This window comes from Halictus rubicundus, chromosome 4, assembly GCF_050948215.1.
Source record: "Halictus rubicundus isolate RS-2024b chromosome 4, iyHalRubi1_principal, whole genome shotgun sequence".
NCBI lineage: Eukaryota > Metazoa > Arthropoda > Insecta > Hymenoptera > Halictidae > Halictus > Halictus rubicundus.
Genome location: NC_135152.1, coordinates 15,099,255 through 15,119,691, shown reverse-complemented (window position 1 = coordinate 15,119,691; position 20,437 = coordinate 15,099,255). Strand labels below are relative to the sequence as shown.

The window sequence follows — 20,437 nt, the reverse complement described above, 5'->3', positions numbered from 1 at the left end:
GTACTGTTTTCATCAAATCATACAGTAAAAATTGACTTAAATTCAACAGATACAACTTTTTTCATTTAAAAAGAACGAAAGCTCATTACACAGTGTTCATACACGAGTGATTAAATTAAAAAAAAAATGAAGCGTATAGTTTTTAGCAGAATTCGAATTAACGACTTATGTTACAAGTCACATAATTAAAATGGAGAAATCAAATTCTAATTGGTAATCTAAATCGACTTCCAAGTAACGATAATAAAGTTATTATTAAACTGCGGATTTTATGCATTTTTTGGCGTATTTAAATATACGCGATAAAATAAATTTTGTTAAATATTTAATAAGATAATAACTTTGTTTCGACCTAAAACGCCATGAATCAAGCAAAGCAATTCCATCGTTTTGCTCGTTTACAGAATTTCAAATTTACATCAGTATCCGCAGTCTAGACATTATGAAGGCATATGTGTAGGTCGATTTGTTAACAGATAATTTGTAAGTAAAAACGTAGAAGCTGTATATTGTGTACAAGCTTCCACGCGTACACACAATAAACTCGATTATAGGTACTCTGTAAATATGTACAATTAATTAGTAAAATTACGATTCGAATAATTCTAAATTTAAACCGTACTCTCTAGCGTAATCTTTCGCATGGAAATGTCAATTTCGAACAGCAAACTTGAAAAACATGCTCGAAAGATATACAATATTGCCGCTACGATTCGTACAGTGAATGGTAAAAATAGTTTTACTTTTTTTTAAATTACGTACGCTCTATTTACACTGTCACTGAAATATTTGTCATGTTTCCCTTAGAACAAATTATATCGTATTTTGTGTTTTGAATTACCAAGACCCAATGAGAGTGAAAACTAGATAGGTATGTACCTAAGAGTTCATGGCAACAATAGATTATGGAAAACAATATCACAAAAGTAGTATATTTCTTCCTTTTTTATAAACGTTCCGTTTTGAAAGGTAAATATCAAGGTCATTGCTTTTCAAAAATTATGTTTCAACCAATTTGAAGGATAAAACCTATGCTTTACAATTCTATCGCAACATTATGTTAATCTAAGAATTCTTCAAAACATTAAAGTCATAGGCAGTTTTATGTTCGTTTCTAATCTTTCAGTAAACAATTTAAGTATTAAAGGAATACTTTCATTTAGAGTGTCGAGAAATTGATTTTCTTTCGAGACTCTTTCATCAAATGTAACATTTCAACAATACGTCTTGAAGCAATATCTTATTGTAAAAGATATTGTTTTACTTTATTCATACGAAATATGAATTTGCTTGTCATCGTTGGTAAAAGTAGAAACGAGACGAACACTGTTCACGCTACAATAAAATTTATAGATCTATTATATTTATGCTTTTAACATGAAGAATGTCAAAACAATCAAGTATTTTTATTTGATAGAATTTATTCGTACTAAAAAATGCAAGGACTTATGAAATGACCTGATATACCTTTCCCACAAGAGATTCTCGGAGAGCCCTCATTTTCTGCTTGCCAAGGAAAATGCTTCCTTAAACACACTTCATTCAAACTTATTCTCTTTATTACTAAACAGGTTTCTTTTCTTTCGAAGGCTCTTCTTTCTCAACCTCACTTCTTTCACCGTCTTCAAGTTCAACGGAACCGAAATCCCTGGACTCTTCCTTACTGTCTTTAATAGAGGCCGTTTCCGTTTCCGTTTCCTCGACTATATCTTGTTCCTGTTCTAGAAAGTCTGTAGGTACAAATTCCATTTGATCCTCACTGTCGTTTATGTCGGGTGGTTCGGCTATTTCACAGAAATTGATTTCCCTTTCACCATCGGTTATTTCGTTGCCACCCGGATCATCCTCTTCGTGTAGACTCATTAGCTTTTCGAAGTTTGAAGGGTTCGAACTGTCCTCATTATTGTCGGGGAATATCGTGGGACTTAGGGGTATATCTAACGGTTCCATTTTCACTGTGGTAGTGGGCGACGTCGGGGTCACTGGCCGTTGTAAGCGTATCTTTGTGAATGGTTTTGGCTCGTTTGATTCTGTATATTGCCGTTTCTGCGCGCGTTTTGGACTAGATGGTGTAGCAACTCCGGAAGTGGAAGCTTTCTCTTTGGTCTCTGATGCGGCTCGAGGAACTGATTGAGTTGTTGCTGGCTTAGCTTGCGGGATCAGTAGTGGAGGCTTTGGATTCTAAAAAAATAGACATTCACTGTAAGACATTAATAGAACGTTTCGGGAAATGTGACACCTTGTCTGGAAAAAAACGTTTCATTTCCAATAAAAATATCTTTCGTTTCTTCGCTGTCAAGATGACATTACCTCTCATACGGTGTATATGTTTTACCTGCGAAGAAGGATTTGGACCAGCTAATCCTTTCACTTGCAGTGCTTCAGCTGCATTCAACAATTGTGGCAATTTGTCATGGGCAACGTTAACTTCGCCGCGATACATAAATTTGACTAGTGCTTCGACTTCCCAGAATTTAAGGTCTTTCATTAAAATAATCGGATGCTGACACGGGTTCTCGCGTAATAATTCTGCAAGGTAATCGCTGCACGACGATAGTATCATTTTATGACACTTTAACGAGCGACCCTCGCAGGCCAGGGTAACATCAACGAACTGCTCCGAGTCCAATAGAGATGGAAAACTGTTTTGCATGTTACTGTGATAACTATTCCATCTTAAGCAGACCTGAAATATACACGTGTTCCATGTATAACTTACTGATATAAAGATGAACGTGTAAACAGTGTTTCGTAGTACTTTCAAATAAAATACCTCTGTGGGTTGTTGATGTACAATATTATGAGGTAACCCTTGATTAGGTTGCCTGGGTGGCATTTTAATAGTTGTTGGCGCAACTTGTTTTACTTTTAAGGGTATTGTTTTTAACACAAGAGTCTTTGGTTGTCGTTGCTGCTGTTGCTGTTGTTGCTGTTGCTGTGGCATCGGCGCTGGAGCTATGTTTCTTATGTGTGGCCTTACCAAGGATTGGGTAGCTATCCTTATGGCCTTTGTAGTTGTATTAGCGGGTGGCAACACTATAAACAAAAACAACTTTCTTTACACAACGTATAAACATAAATAATAAACTAGCTACAACCATTAGTTCTTTTGGCACATATCAGTACTAGACGGTATTATAATTCTTCAGAGGATATTGCAAAGACAATAATACTAATAATAGATTCTTCTGCATTTAGAAAGATATACATTCCTTTGATCATAGACACTGATGTCGTCAAGCATACATGCAAATAAACTTTCAACAATAGTCTTTGTCGTTTCAACTTTTTTATACAAATTGATAACAAGTAGTTATAAACAAATTACGTATAACTTCGAATTGGGCGGTGTCCCCTGTTATGATCTATTTTTCGAAAGAAAACATCCGAAATACGTTCGTGATCTTAATAGCTGTTCACCCTACACCTTTCATTCGAGACTTGCAACGTAGGAGCAGAGTGGACAACTGCTATCACTACAGTGGGACTCCATTACCCGAACCCTCATTGTCAGAATGCCCAATTTACTGAACTCGTTGCCGAGCTCCCATTATGCGAACCGACTGCACGTGGCGTACTGCTTATCCGTACTCGTAGCATTCGTAAAAACAATCGCAACGAGTCTTCTGCTAGTCCTTGAAGAACCCCGCTGTCCTTGTACTTAAATAAATAAATATAAATCCAGTTATATGAACATCAGTTCTTATTGTACGAACGAAGAAGGTGAGAGTTAGTGGACTCCTATTAACCGAACCGATGGTCTTGTCCCCTAACGGTTTGGATAGATGGAGTTCTGTACGAGTGTATTTCAGGTGTCCCCTTTCGATAAACAGTTCGCGATTCACAATTAACCATTTTTGTTCACGATCCCTCTACACGTTGGACTAACTGGACCAACCTCCAAATGAACCCAGCGGCCAACGTATTCGAGTATTTTTGTCCACACGTTGGTGCATTAGATCAACATCTTTCGATTCTGGGAAGAAAAACCAACAGCAAGGCGAACGACGACCAACCTTGATCCGAGTTAGGTCTGGATTATGACCAATGTCGGTCATCGTTTGCGTTGCCGCAGTATTCGTTGGGCTACGTTCGGAAGTTGTGATAAGGTCGCCACACACAAGACAGGCAAGATTCCGAAGTTGTTTGGGCGCCTAAAATCGTCGTCCATAAGGACTGAGAGTAACCGTAGGCCACTTGAGAGGCGCTCGAGGTGCTCGCAATGAAGGCCAAGTGCAGAAAATCTTCAACGTACTCTCGAAAGGTCATCTGGAAGCAACAAAACGTTCAAAGTTATGGCCCCAACGACGTCGGAAAAGATTTCTGGCACGAAGACCATTCTTCGGCCGGCAAATTTCTAACCCCTGTTCCTGAATCTAGGCGCCCAAACAACTTCGGCACCTTGCCGGTCTTGTGTGTGGCGACCTTTAGTAGGTCGAACGTGAATAGGACGGCCATTAGATAGCCAGAGCTACACTGCACGAAATTTCTATAAAGCCACCTACATTTTGGTGTACTTTTAAAAAATATAGAGAAATTTGTTACTTTTCAAATATCTATAACATTGTATACTTGACTACTGAGTAGAGATATATACGCCACTCTCTCACAAATGTTTACGTTTTTAATTTATTTACATTTTCGTCGAAGGCCGCGGAACGGGAGTGCGAAATTTCTATAAAGCCACTTAGTTTGTGCGTAGATTTTGTGTGGATAACACGTGAGTCTCAGCAAAGGAACTTTAATTGTAATTCAGATGTGCGTATTTATACTAAAATTGATTTTTAAATTCATAAAAATTGTATATATATTATATTTGTATTTATTTTTATTAGAATGCCACGAGGCAAGTTGTTGACCAGTGAAGAGAAGGCATCCATTGATGCTTATAAAGATATGGGGTGTTCTAATCGATCAATTGCGAAAAAAATTAATAGATCGCGTACTTTAATAGATAATTATATAAATTTGGCCGAAGAATATGGTAAGAAACACCCTAGGTGGAAATAAAAATTGACAAGAAGACAATATTCATTATTGATGAGGCTGGCAGCAAGGGAAACAAAAAGTGCAGCACAACTTCGAACTGTACTACAACTACCAATAACAACGAGGCGGGTGCAGCAAATTTTAAAATGTTCAGGGCGATTTAGATGGAAAAAAATGCTCGAGAAACCAGCACTCAAAGAACGACACAACAAGCTCGTCTCGAATTTGCACAAAGACATATGTCCTGGACAAAAGAATGGAACAATATAAGTTTCTCCGATGAGAAAAAATGTAACTTAGATGGGCCAGATGGTCACAAGTACTACTGGCACGATTTAAGAAAAGATCCTAACGTAGCAATGAGTCGTAACTTTGGTGCATTCAGAGCCAATAAAAAAACCCCAATCTGTCGAATTAACCACAAAATGAATTCGTCACAATACACGAAGCTGTTGGAGATAGTCTTAATACCATTCACTGAAGAGATTGAGACTGACAATTTCATTTTTCAACAGGATAACGCCTCAGTTCATGTATCAAGAGAAACAAAGGAGTGGTTAGACAGCAGAAATATCGGGGTTTTGACATGGCCAGCTTGTTCACCAGATTTAAACCCAATTGAGAACCTTTGGGGAATACTTACAAGAAAAGTATATATGGCAATTGTAAACAGTACAACTCTGTTTCTGACCTTCGGAATGCAGTGAACGAAGCGTGGACATCGAAGCAGGAACTCTTCCTGCTTTGATTGCATCAATGCCTAATCGAATTTTCGACGTTATTCGAAAAAATGGCAATTATACTAAGTATTAATTTCGAAATTTAGAAGAAATTTTTGTTATCCCCTTAGCTTACAATGACGCCTCAGAGGCGTCGTAAGTCTATCCGGCCAAACATGAATAAGACGCCTCAGAGGCATTGAAGACGCCTAAGAGGCCTCAGAATATTACTAAATTTTCGTATTAAAATAAAAATGTTATTATTAATGTATTATTCAATTTGCAACGATAAATCTTTTTTTTTTTATTTAATAATCAACTAATCATAGGAAGTTTGCGATTTGTACAGTTTCGAACGCTCAGTCAAGCTGTGTATGTCCCTGCGCGCGACCGACCTTGGTGTCGCTTTTGGCCCGCACAGTTGGAAATAATTCCTAATGCAAGGGGTTAATATCGATGTTATCTACTTAAAAAACGTTTGGCTTTATGGAAATTTCGCAATACGATTTTCGTTAAACTATATAATTTTACGTTTTTTTTTTTTTATAAATAAAGAATATGTCTATGACTGCAAACATGTATATGGTTTCTTTTATTAATCCAAAAATGCTATGATGATCATCAGCTTCTCATTACTATCACATAATTATAAGATTTCACCAAAAAATTAGGCGGCTTTATAGACATTTCGGGCAGCGTATGATTACCGTGATAACGGCTGCCGATTAGTCTGCCGCCGTGATGCACCCTGAGATGCCGATGGAGATTCGTGGTACCGCATTGCCGAGGGTTCGCGCCGCCTCTGACTACGACCGCTCCGCAAATACGACACTGTGCACGCAGCGGGTCGTTCGCGCACAAGTCGAAGTGCGCCCAAACTGCGCTAGGGTTGGTCATGGCCCTTAGGCTGCGTGCGTGCGAGCGCACGCGGTGCGTAGCGCCCGCGTGACGGCCCTCCGACGACGGCGGCGACGGAGACGGCAGCTCGGACGCCTCGAGGTAGCAGTCCTCCTCATCCTCGGGTTCCTGCTTCATCGCGATCTCTTCGAGCCGAAGACCCTCCACGATATCCTCGGTGGACGACGTGACTGGGTTCGGCTCACTGTCACGGTCCTCGTTCATCAGACGGCGGGCTGTCAGCTTCACGGTGTCCTTACAGGCCACCAGTACAAGCCGACCCGCCGTCGCGGCCGTTGTGCTCGTTTCGGTTGCTCTGCTTTAAAACCCGACCCTACGCCGACCGTGTTGCTGTTTCGGCGATTTGAGCTCTCTCTCTTTCTCTCTCTCTCTCTCTCTCTCTCTGTCTGTCTCTCTGCGGAACGAAAACGAAAACGCGATGCTCTAAGAACGTGAGGATCAGAGCTAACCGATTTCAGCGGTCAAGAACTATCACTCGGCTACCCAGGTGTCACGTCAGTAGATCGTAGACTTTTCATTTCAAGATGCACGAATAGACCGCGAATCTACCAGCTCTGTAAACATGAAACCGGAATTTGCCCATAGGTGGTTCTAGCTGTCTATGTAGTTACCGCCAAACCGCGTCACTGACGCCATTTTCTTGTTTTGACATCTGGCAAAGATTTTCAACTCACAATCATACAAGTTTCATACAGCAGCATAGTTTTTAATAGCGTCAAACATGTCGAATTTTCTGCCTGGAAACTACGATTTGCGGACAGCATTGATTTTCTGTTTCCATTTGAAGAAAACTGCTGCAGAATCGCATCGAATGCTTGTCGAAGCTTACAGTAGAGCATGCTCTTGGTAAATCGCAGTGCTTTGAGTGGTTTAAAAAATTCAAAAATGGCGAATTTGTGTGAGAAACGAAGAACGTGGAAGACCACCGAAAAAGTTTGAAGACAGCGATTTGCAAGCATTGTTGGACGAGGATGATGCTCAAACGCAACAACAACTCGCGGATCGATTAAATGTGACACGAGAAGCCGTCTCCATACGTTTGAAAGCCATGGGAAAGATTCGGAAGATGGGAAAATGGGTTCCACATGAACCGAGTGAAAGACAGCAGGAAAACCGAAAAACCACTTGTGAAATGCTGCTTGTCAGGTACAAAAGAAAGTCATTTCTCCATCGAATTGTGACTGGCGATGAGAAGTGGATATATTTCGAGAATCCTAAGCGTAAGAGATCATGGATGACTCCAGGCGAACCCATCGCCATCGACTGCAAGGCCAAATCGCTATGGACGGAAGACAATGCTCCGTGTTTGGTGGGATCAGAAGGGTATCATCTATTATGAGCTGCTAAAACTTGGCGAAACCGTTAATACTGAACGCTACCGACAACAAATGATCGATTTGAATCAAGCTTTGCGTGAAAAACGACCGGAATATCAAAAAAGCCAACACAAAGTGATTTTACTTCAGGATAATGCACCATCACACACCGCAAAACCGGTAAAGGAAACGATTGAGGCGTTTAGTTGGGAAATACTTTCGCATGCGGCTTACTCACCAGACTTGGCTCCATCCGATTATCACTTATTTGCATCGATGGGACACGCACTATCTGAGCAGCGCTTCACATCTTATGAAAATGAACGAAAATCGCTCGATGACTGGTTTGCCTCAAAAAAGGAACAGTTTTTTTGGCGTGGCATCAACAAATTGTCACAGAGATGGGAAAAATGTGTAGCTACCGATGGGCAATACTTTGAATAAAATATTTTGTATCGTTTTCATACAACAAACGTGTCTTTTCTATACAAAGATTCCGGTTTCATATTTACATATCTGGTATACGGAAAATAAAATTTTTCCAAGTCAATTGTAAAGAACAAAAGATATTTCCATGAAATACTCATGTCCTGATCACACAGGGGTAGTTGAGATCTTATTATACAATAATGTTAGAGCGCGGATATCTGTTTGGAAATGTAGGACAAATGAACGGCGCACTTCGAAGGTCGAAGCAGCATCGCCTTTGTCGGAGCAATATATTTCTGTTGATCTTTCATTCCTAATGCGGCCCTCCTAGTCTTTTCGACTTTTTCTTTCAACTCGGTCCTCGTAGCGAGATCTTCAACTGTCTCGTGTAAGCGAGAGTGATTTTTGCTCACTCGGGTAATTAACAGCTATTATTCAACAGGTAATTTACGCAAATGAATTAGCAGCTCTAGCGAGGATCTTAATTGTCCGATTTCGATTCCAACAGATTGTGCATGATCCTAACAGTATACTGTGTGTTCGCGCTTCAGTGTGATCAAACTTATGCGGAATCAAAATTTTATCCAGCAATTGCAAGAAACAAAAGTTAAATAGGAGTTGAAGTCTCCTCCTAACGATTTTAACGAGTTCAAAATAATCTAACAGCATTCTTAAATTCTTCTGATGTTTGGTACAGTCTTCTTGTTGTTTTGATGTATTTCTTATGAACAGAATTCTACGTACGTTTATCTCCATCTCGTTCCTAGTCGAACAAGTTTTGTATTTCTTTTTTTTTTTTTAATCATTTAAGTTTAATGCATCGCGCGTACAAATTCGCGGAACAAAGTCGGACAATATCGGTCAAGTAGGATATATCGATGACGGTCTGGATTAGATCCTAAAGTGGCGTGTGTAAAACATTGCTACCCCGAAACAGTTGCAGAGAAACAGCGTGACACCTGGAAGTTCTACACAAGGCGCTTGAGGACCCGACCTAAATCGTCATCGACGATTTCCATTTGATCGGTTTTTTTTCCGTTTTGTTCCGTGAATCTGCGCGCGCGCGCGCACTTCGAAAAACGATGTCAAATTTAGTTCATATTTCACAAGCTATCGATTTTGTACTCCAATAACCAACAAAAGTTCTCTAACAAAAATAATATACATACAGTTCGCTCCAAAAAAAGAGGAAAATTTTATTGTGATATCTGTGAAATTGATAAAAATGAATTGTCTTCGCAAAAACTTATGACTTCGATATTCAGTTCTTTTTGATAATTGAGGAACGTAAATATCCGTTTACTAAATATCTAGCGAATAAGACGTAAATATTCGATCATTTTCAATACTCAAAAAAATGAGATTATGTATCGATAAGGTGTACTATAAATGTAAATCGAAATTGTGTTGCAAAGGATACTGTTGTAACTGATGAAGCAGGTATTACGATTCTAGATTATGTAAATGTAGTTAGATTTACATACTTCAGTATTATTGAACAGCTCTGTGTTTGTAATTAGTAATTTATAAGTTCGGGTTGCCTAATGCAATCAGAAGGTCGTGACCCGTTGTAAAAAGTTCGTAGTGGTTTTTATAATGGAGTTGTTCATGACTTGTTTACAAAAATTTACAGTGGAGCACTGGCAGATTTCTGTGGATTTTCGTAAATAATAATTTTAATTTTTACTTTCATGAACCATTTTGATCGATGAGTTTTTTTATTATAGATTGGAGTATTTGTATTGCTAATATTGAGTAAGACTCGCTTATTTTGACAAAATTAACGTTAAGAACGTAGGAATATCTCATAGACCGTTATGAATATGAAAAAATGGTTACTATAAATGTTATTTGGCATGAAAAAGGACTTTGCATATCGCCCAATATCTTTTCCCTATATAAAATTGTAGAAGAGATTTCAAGGTCACCTTGACTTTTTTACATGGATTGTTAAGTAAATTTTGATTCTTTTACATAGTGTTTACTAAACTGAGTGACTTTTACATAAAACATTTTCCAAATCTTGTACATATCAAATTTTTTATCAAAATTGAAACGATTAGTGTCGAAAATTATTCGCAATCGATTTAATGCAGATTATGTGGACATGTAAGGATATATCACACGTGCCACTTAAAAAAATTGAATTGACCTTGAAATGCCCCTCTACAGTTTCTGGTATAAAAACTGTAGCATATCCCTTCATAGTAAATATATTTTAAAATAACCTTCATTCTCCAGTTCTTCGAGATACTTCTGCGTTTCCGTTAAAAAAAAACTCACGGTATGTAATGCCAATCGTGTGTAATAATACACTAAATGCATATAGTGCATTCGAAAAGTCCAAAATTCCTTCTACAATCATTCTCATTGAATCAACTTAATCATAACTTTCAAAGTTCTGGCACAAATTATACCCTTGGTCAAAAAATCACACATTCGTATCCATATATACGAATAAAAATTATATTCTGAAATTAACGAAAAAAAAATGTACTAAAAATACAGAACTAGCGATTAATAGATAGAATGAACGTAAACTCGAATTCGAGTCCACTTCCGAACAAAATATACATTTCGAAATGTTTGGTCGATGTTTAATTACATTTGCCTTTCTCTTCTAACCAATTAGTGTATTCGGAAAGCTTCATAAATTGCGTGGGCGTTGAGCAATGATTAATTACTGTGTTAATTGTAATTTCGTACCCAAGGGAATATATAAACTATATTTGCAGATATCAGTTGTTAAGAATGTACTAATAAAATTGTGTTTTTGAAACCGTTAAGATTAAAGAAAAAGAGTGTACAATGTACATAATCCGGATTAAAAAAAATATATGATCAGAATATAAAATGACTAAAAGAATTTTCTTTTAGATAAAATCATACATTAAATATGAAACGTTCAACTCGATTTTCCTTGACAATTGTAAACAATACGTTCTATGCGTTCACTCGCTGATAAGTACGTTTTGATTTATGTACATATAAAATTGCAATGATTTGAATGTCGCGGGAGTTCCTTGTTAGTGAGGTTAGGGGGCGGTAGGATCGGTGTAAACACAGAATGCGAGTAAAAAAAAAGGAAAAAAAACGAACGTCATTATTTAGAATCCCCGTCATAAATTTCTGCTGGTAATTTAATTACGCTCCGATCGGAAGAACATCCATGTATAACGTTTCTGCTACATATATCGAGAGATTCGCTGCATGCCCGTCCCTAGATAACTGTGTCATGTCGTTTAACCCGTTTGAAGTGTCGACGTGAATGAAAAACTACATTCTTCTATTATTCCTGAATGAATCGATCATTTTAACTGAAAACACTCCGACTGGTCGAGTACTATACTAAAATAAATTCTCGACTAAAATAAATTTGAGAAACTTGAAAATATTTCTACTTTACCTGTTACATCGCGCTTTATCTAATTAAACTTTGAATTTTAGATATTCGTTTCTTCCTCTAAAAATTTTTGTGAACCTCGTGAAATCCGCGGTACACTAATAACCCATGATCTAAATATAACAATGTAGAACGTGATGTTAATATCAAAATATCTTAGTTTATGTATGTCTACACAATTTCACTCATAATAATAAATATATTTTAATAATGCTCCGAACGAGATCCCTAACGGCTGAAAATGTGACTAAACATCGATGACCGGGTAAACGTTTTTGACGACAAAGGCAGCCGTGTAAATCCTTCTTGAATCGATATTAGAGATTGCTCGTGAATATGCACAGTTGCCCCGATTATTTAGACGGCTTGATACACCTAAAATCGGCGTTTATAAAAAGCGCTAACGATAATCGTCCGGTGAATAGATAAAATATGTAACGCGCGGTTCTCGTGCTATCTCTTTCGCCCCGGCGAGTCTGCTTATTGCTCCCTCTCATTTTAGCATATCGTGTCATCATCCAGCAGACGACGCACGGATAAAGACCCGATTTATATACCATTCGGGAACCGTTCCGTTCGGTATAATAATACTTTAAGAATATTTCTTCCGTTTAGTTTCCGATACGTGACTGTGTCGATTTTATCTTACAGAAATCTGAACGAAATCATTCCGTGTCTGTGCGGATAATATAAATCAACCTTCATACGTATTAACGATTTAGCCGATCAGAGCGGTACGATACTGGTACGCGTACTGTGTTCCACTAATATTCGTACGCTCTTAAAAATCGCATAACTTTGTCAATATTGGACTATACTACTTGAATTTTTTTAAGAACAATTGGATCACTACATAACGTGAGAAAAATGTTTGATTAAAATTGCAATTGGTCGAAAGTGCAGAGAAAGTGCTAAAAGTCGTGTTTTGCAAGTTTTTTAGGCTTATATCAAAAATTTAAAAAGTACGTTTTGTACATCTGTATCAATTATACATATTCTGAATATTTCATCTAAATCGGTCAACATTGCACCGAGCTACAAACGTTTAACACTAGATTTACGGGACCCGCCAAAATGACGGATTCTAATATTTTTAAATTGCGAATATTGAGATTGTAAAAATGCATCCATGAGCAATTATTTAACAAATTGATTTCCTTGGGTATATATTATTTAAAAAATGGCTGCAAACTTTGATCGATACATTCATGTTATTTTTATAAAGTCATTGTGAAATATTCATTTTTAGTGCTCCGTAAACCTAGTGTTAACGATGAAAACTTCAGTTAAAGGCGAAAGTCGCAGAATTTTGGCCTTCTCAGGGAATTCCGCCCTTATGTGATCATTTTGGTACATCTGCAGCTGATTGCAACGTTGACCGATTTTGATGAAATTCTCAGAATATGTATAATTCATCTACAAATCGTACTTTCTAAATTTTCAATACAAGTCCACACAAAAAAGTTGCAAAATACAACTTTCAGTATTTTCTCTGCACTTTCGACCAATAGCAATTTTTGTAAACAATTTTTTTCACTTTATGTAGTGATCCAATTGTTCTAACCTCTCAAAAAAATTCAAGTAGTATAATCTAATATTGACAAAGTTGTGCGATTTTTAAGAGTGTACGAACATTAGTGGGAGTCACTGTGTATTACGTAGGAGTAGATCGATATGACAGTGGAAAAGTCAAAGCCATGGAAAATGGTAAACTGGCGCGAAGAAGACGCGATATTCCGACAAAAATGCCCAGGGCACGCGACGAGCGAAACGATCGAAAAATCTCTACGGAAAAGTTCTACTGTACACCTTATGCTCGGTTCTCTTTCTTCTCTTCTCCCTCCCCTGTTCCGTATTCTAAATCACCCCACTACCTTCCCTTCCCACGATCAACGCTTCTAGCTTCGCACAATCGCTCTCTCTCTCCTCCTCTCTCTTTCACTCGCACACACTCCTCGTCTCTGTCACTCTAACGGGCTAACACACTCGTGCACTCGACACACCGTCAGTCTCTCCCTCTCCTTCTTGCCTCCCCGAAGATCTCGCTGAAGCGACCGGCTATAAAATGGCAACCGTTGCGACCGAGCACGATATCGAGTGGCACACGCCACTGCTCGTTGCCCGTGTCTCTACCGTACCTCTGTACAGCTTTTTCCTTCGGTCTTTCCTTCTTCTCTTTGTCGCCGTTCCACGCAGTGTCACTTAACCGTACGCAGTCGTTCGATCTGCAGCCGCGAACCGGTTCGATTTCGTATCGTGTTCGGACTGTTCGAAGAAAGAGCTTTGGCTAGCCGTTTCGCCGAGAGCCACGCGACAGAATCGATCTGCCCTCGAGCCGTACGATCCGTGTCTCGTTCGAATGTACGTGTCGTTTTCACGTTCGAAAAAGAATACTGGCACCGATCTCGTCGCTGTCGCCGTTCGTTCCGACACGAAAACCGACACACTGACTTCCTATCGCGTATATCCAGTGCGCCCTATCTCTCTTCTCTCCCGTACAAACGTATCCCACGATTACCGGTATCGGACTCTCGGCCGTTCGTGTATCGAGCCGTGTGGGCACACAACAAGAAGGTATCGTTACGAATTTCTCCCGTTCCCGTTGGTGTGTTCTGTGTGTTCCCCGAGAGAGGTGTATATGTACCGAAGTGCTCTCCGTAACGAACGATCGAGAGACGGACGCGCTCTCTCGTATATCTCGATCGGATCGAGAGAGAGAACCGTTTGCAGAGTGCCCGAATCTGTGCCTTTTTCCACGACGCGCTCCGACGGACCTCGCTAGAACAGCGGAACGATTTTCCCCGAAGCCGAACCCGGGAGTGACTAAAATCGAAATCGGTGGACGAACAGGGGCGCGTCAGGACGCGCATGTGCGACGGCGCCGCCGGTCGTCGACGCATATTATCCGTGCCGTGTTTCGTGTTGCTATCGCGTGCGCGTTCCCGGGTCCTCTCCTCGCTAAGGAATTACTAACCGACCTGATCACGTTCGACTCGCTCCTCCGGCGAGCAACGCGAATTCTCATCGATCGGAAACCGCTCTTCTCTCGGCTCTCCGGGCTGGCTACCCTTTTTTCTTTTTCGCGCGCATCTTTAAGATCACCCGCCATCTTGGGACGCGCAACACAGAAACCAACGACGAATGTGTCGACCGTTAATCTCCTCCGCGACTCCTCGCTTCTCCTACGAGAGTTAATTCGTTACTTATCGATCGCCACTCTCGCGCTTACCCGGTCTGCGCGTCGATCGTCCGGAATAGCGCGACGCATATGTGTGTATATATATCTCTTTGTTATGAAACGCTACGCCAATCGCCATCATTGAAACGCGTCCCCGGGAAAATTGAAAAACCAGCATGAACTAGAGTCTGCCGGAGGCGTACGTGAACCCGAAAATTTTGGTACCCGAATCGGGAAAATCGGGTACCCGATATTTTCCGGTTCTCGCACACCTTTGGAGCCTACACGATTTTGGACGTGTACACGGAATCCATGAGTCGTGTACTCGCGATTTAATTAATCGTTGATTAATCAATTACGCATTTTATGCGGTTTTATCGAATTTTCTAGGCTGTCGGATTGACGGTCTATATGTTGGCAAAAACTGTACACTTACTGCCGCGAAAGATGCATTGTATACAGCTTTTTTAAACAATTTTTTTATTGTCGCCTTATACGGGAGTCTATTGTGATGCAATTGATGTTCTTATTTTGATGTTGAATTTTAATGTTCTTTTACAATATTTATTGAACGACAAGCTAATTATATGTTCTTTTATGTTATCTTATGCACGACACAACTGTACAGGTGTACATATTGTTTATATAAATGTGGGACTTAACTTGTGAAGGAATGAAATGGTAGAGAAAAGAGCATATCGCATTTCCTTTCTCTCTAATATACAACACAATCCTAACACGGTTCAATGAACATTTTATTAATTTTTATTCCTAAAATTTTTTCGTTAATAACACAAAAAATAATTTAAACGCACTATGCTGTGGACCAATATTTTCGTTATTTGTGTACAATTTGTGTTACTTTTTATTAACATCTGATTGTACCAATGTATCCTCTGAAGAATTCTTTATTATGTAATATAATTAACATTGAAAACATACAATGATTACGCTCATTATAAACTGACTAAAACGTTTAAACAAATTACACTTACCTTTTCCAGCTGTTGAACGTTTCGGTCGCGTGGTCTTTTGTTCCATTGTGGGGTCATCTTTCAGCGCCATCGGTCCGTTGATAGAATTTTTATTCTCCTGTATGTCTGTAAAATAAAGTCGATTAAAAGTCAGGAAGTAAATGAAGTTTCGGTGGAATGAAATTTAACAACACTTACTTGTTAACACGCGAGGCTTGCCAAGGGCCAAATATCGCTTTCTTGCAACCTGCGCGGCCTCAAAATCTGGCTTGTGGTTATGCTCCATACGCACTCTCGGCTTGGTGCAGGTTGTTGTCGTGATAAGGCTACCCCTGCAATACATCGTTCTACCAACGCATCTCCATCGGATGTTGTACGGCTGCTTCTTATGTAGTGTGTACATGTAGCCTCGGTGAATCAATTTTGGCCCGCCTTTGTTTGATAACACGACCTGCAATACAAGTTCATTGCTATTAACACTTTACTTACCGGCAATTTTCCCGCTTTCAAATCAGAGATCAACAGTTGAGAATTGCTCAATAAACTGTTTAAAAGCAACGATAATTTCATTCATTATTCAACAAGTTCTTAGAGTAAATGTAAAAACTTCTGAAATTATATAAAAGAAAATTCTTGAGTTTCTTTTGAAAAGTTAATATTTTTGTCAATTTGTAACGGTGAAAATGTTACGGAATTTTCGGCTAATGTTTATTAGCGCAACATAACATTCAATTGATAGTAATTGATATAGCCCTTTTATTTTTATTTGGGGTTTTTCTTTTTAGATATTTCAAAGGTGATTTAGAGGATCGAATGTTTTCGTTAAATGTTTGTAAGCTTCGAGGATCTTCTCTTTCTCACACCTCAGCCACGTTCGAATCATCGTCGCCGGAATTCTCAATCGGAAGGCCGAACGATGTGGACGCTTCTTCCTCGTCCTTTATTTTGCTTTCACACACGTTTTTCGAACGCCGTGACATCTTGTTGTCTATGTTTCTATTTTCTTTTCCGACTGTAAACACGCCGAGCTTCACTGGAGCATGCTTGTACCTGCTACGACCTGTAACGTCAACACGATGAAAAAAGGTGAATTACGAAATACACATTACACTACATACAAAAAATCGTTTTAATTCCTCAAAAAATTTCTATAAGGAACAATAAATTTACGATACATACTAACAAAAATTTAACAATTATTTAAAATCATGGTAATCAAAAATAATAGATTTTTCATTTATGCAACGTTTTATTAAAACGTCAGAAGCTATATTTTAAGCGTGATGAGTACAATTGAATCGAAAGATGGCTATGTGATTTAGACAAGTTTAATGTAACTTAAATGTTCAGATCAGTATAATTTTCTGTAATAAAGAAAATCACTTTAGTTGTTTTAACATTAGTTAATTGATGATAACAAGATGATTCGTTGATTAGAGGTTCGCGCAATCTGCGTATCCTGAGCGATATATGCTCGCCATGATTTTCGCAATTGCATCTGTCTGCCGGGCTTCTATTACTGTGAAATCGCTTAAACGTCTCCGTACCTATGCATGGTCCAAAAATAGCATGGTACGGAGAGATGAACAGCGGGTCTATAGAACCACAGAAATCGTGCGTGCTAGAAATTTCAGTGTGCCTGGTAATTCCGTCACAAAACAATTTTCTATCGCATTTTTCTTGTACAAAATGAAATATCATTTTGCAATATAACAAATAGAAAATGAAACGAAATATCCATAAAGGGCCAGTCTACTCGACGTAAATAAGAATATTATTAATCTACAACAAATCCGTTATATTATTTCCAGAAGAAGCAATATATTTATCAATTTTATATAAAAAATAATCCGTATCACTTTCTGCTTTACGAAGATCGCGTTGTTATTTATGTAACGTTAAATAACAACATTGTCTATGGAAATGTAAAGTAACGAAAATACAATCGTCTAGTATATGTGCAGAGATATTAATCGTGTAATTAACATTTTGATCCCATGTGTGTTATTATTAATTAATGACACTCACCCGTGCGTATTATTTACGAACATGTATATTTGAAAATAATTAGTTATAATCAATATAGTTTTACATCCTTACGATTATTTTTATCTCTGCATGAAAAAAAATACCGATACAATAGCTACCAAGGTATTAAGTAATTTCCCAAAGTATCAACTTTCTTGCTATTTTAAATTCAACATGTGCACACGTATATTTAAAGACTAACAATAATATATGCACCGAGTAACGATTTCATATAAACATAAACGTATCATCTAATTTATCTTTTCAGTTCTCTACTTCCGTGTCAATCAATTTATAAGTCCATTCTTATCGGACCACCGACCGCAATTAAAGAAAAGCAGGTAAGAAAGTACACCAATACTCACGTGTTATTGACACACAAGTCTATTCTCCGAATTTGCTGGAACGAACTAATACAGTTACATTACATACGGGTAAAAATTGTAATTTTTAAAAAAGAAAAAGAAGAGCCAGGCAGAACGATCTCGAGCGACGATCGAGAGAACGTAACCGCGGATGTCGGTTTTCTCAGTCGAGATGTATCGATATCCAGCGGCAGTCGTAAGTAAAAGCCACGGACAGGTTATAGCCGTTTTCGTCGGGACTGTCGAATGGCCAACAAAAATGGCGAAACGCGGATGATCGGGTCTTGCGCAATAAACACGAAGCGTGGAATATGGCACCGGACAAGCGCAATCAATGAACGGCACTATGGCAGTTATGGCACCGTGGTACGGACCGTGTTCATGCTTACGGCGCAACGGATCGTTTTCTCGCTTTTACCATTCAAGCGGAAGCGGCGCGCGATATGAGCTTTCTCCATAGCTTCCTAAAGTTTCAAGATCTTATCGTTGACTTAGTCATTCATTGTTTTCAAATACGCACCGATCGCATGATCGCGTGTCCACGGAAACGGAGAATGGTCACACGCTTTTGCCTCGATCAAAACAAACGCGTAAACATTGTTGTGCACCGAATGTTTATAAGCGTTCACTTCTAATGCCGTCGTGCGATCGATCGTCCTTTCCACGAAGTTGCACGATAAGCATTTCAAATTGAAAATAGTTTAAGCAAAAAGACAATTGTACAACTCTATATGTAACGTTTAAGTTCAAAACTATTGTATGAAACGTTGTATCCTTATTAAAATGTATAAGAGTATGAAAGACTTCCCTGGAATGTGTAAAATGAGTTGATACATTCACCGATCAATAGTAAAATAAAAGAGTATAATAAAAACAAACGAAATTTTTTATTATTTTTATGCATGCGGTGGAAGAAACTTGCCATTTTTAAACATAGAAAGTAATATATTTTGGTAGAAATACAATGACAACCTCTATCCCTATTGAAACTAAAGAAATGATTTCTATCATTGGTAAAGTGGCTTCTAGTAATTTATGATAAAAATAATACACCACGCTTTCTTTAAACTAAAAAGAAGTTTACCTTTCTTGGATTATTCTAACAATTATTTTTTCGCTACCAATCAATGCTTCAATTCACAGTGTTTCAATTCACGTGATCTTATTTGGCTCCAATTCGATTGCTTCTTCACGCCATCTATCAAGAACGAAAATGACTTGTACGATTCGACCACAGACGTAAAATCGTTATAGATAACCCATGCAGCATAATTTTATGTTTACGGTTCTAATTTACCGACACTGTAAAACATGTCCGATTATGTTGGTTTTTCAAAATAGTTTCTAAATTTGTAAATTCTTATAGATATTTCATGTATAGTAATTATTTAATTATCGAGGATGAAGGGGGCTTAGGACTAATTTATCATTTTGGTGTCGTGTTCAATGTTACGGGTAACTTACATATGTAGATTTATAAGTAAGAATCAAGTATCTGTATATTTAATTTCAAATTAATGTAATTTGGTGCACAGAGCACAGACTCTAGAGCCCCCTTACCATTTTTATGTCAGATCCTACCGTATCGGTCGGAACTAATATTGTGGAACCAATATCACAGACGAGATGTAGGAGTACGCCAGTCACATTATACTGTTTCGTGTCGCACGATATGAAATACCGAATAATCTTAATTAGAAATCTTAATGAGAATCGAGTATCTTGTATACTTCGAATAATCATGCATAAAAGTTACTTTGACATGCTTTAAGATAAGCTCAAGACAAGCTTTAAAAGTTACTCTGTATCTCGAGTACTATTAGCCACTTTCACTAAAAAGATTAGGTGGCAAGATAGCCAAGAGGGTATTCGACAGCATCATTGGTAAGAGGAATTCTTACAATCGTTAAACAAGCAGAGACAATATATTTATCAGTGTATATTTATCCATGGTTCAAAAGTTATTCTGTACCTTGAGTTCTATCATCTATCTTCACTAAAAAATTAGGTGACAAGATGGTCAAGGCAGTGCTCGTCGACATCATTGGCGAAAGGAATTGTTATAAACATTAAACAGCCAGAAACAATAAATTTATCAGTAAAATGTGCACGATAAAA

At 38.3% G+C, this 20,437-nt stretch overlaps 2 protein-coding genes and 1 long non-coding RNA gene across 5 annotated transcripts in view; 1 reads left to right on the top strand and 2 right to left on the bottom strand.

Annotated features, from left to right (window-relative positions):
• The window catches only part of LOC143353574 (putative fatty acyl-CoA reductase CG5065), a 170,181-nt gene that overhangs the window by 53,477 nt on the left and 96,267 nt on the right, over positions 1-20,437 (bottom strand). The window lies entirely within an intron of this gene.
• On the bottom strand, positions 998-16,920 carry LOC143353572 (uncharacterized). Of its 3 annotated transcripts, XM_076787006.1 has the most exons (6): positions 16,790-16,920; positions 16,125-16,377; positions 15,948-16,052; positions 2,774-3,036; positions 2,336-2,686; positions 998-2,181 (listed from the first exon to the last, which is right to left on the bottom strand). In XM_076787006.1, exons 1-6 carry the CDS (start codon positions 16,904-16,906, stop codon positions 1,564-1,566), a joined length of 1,707 nt encoding a protein of 568 aa, XP_076643121.1. In that variant the 5' UTR covers positions 16,907-16,920; the 3' UTR covers positions 998-1,563. The 3 variants fall into 3 exon arrangements, with proteins under 3 accessions (XP_076643121.1, XP_076643120.1, XP_076643119.1); XM_076787005.1 differs by lacking the exons at positions 15,948-16,052; positions 16,125-16,377; positions 16,790-16,920 and adding exons at positions 6,416-7,020; positions 13,913-14,040 and having other exon boundaries at positions 1,000-2,181; XM_076787004.1 differs by lacking the exons at positions 15,948-16,052; positions 16,125-16,377; positions 16,790-16,920 and adding an exon at positions 6,416-7,135 and having other exon boundaries at positions 1,000-2,181.
• Positions 16,885-18,530, top strand: LOC143353599 (uncharacterized). The gene is made up of 3 exons (XR_013082171.1): positions 16,885-17,012; positions 18,223-18,295; positions 18,414-18,530. It is a non-coding gene; the product is annotated as an uncharacterized LOC143353599 (long non-coding RNA).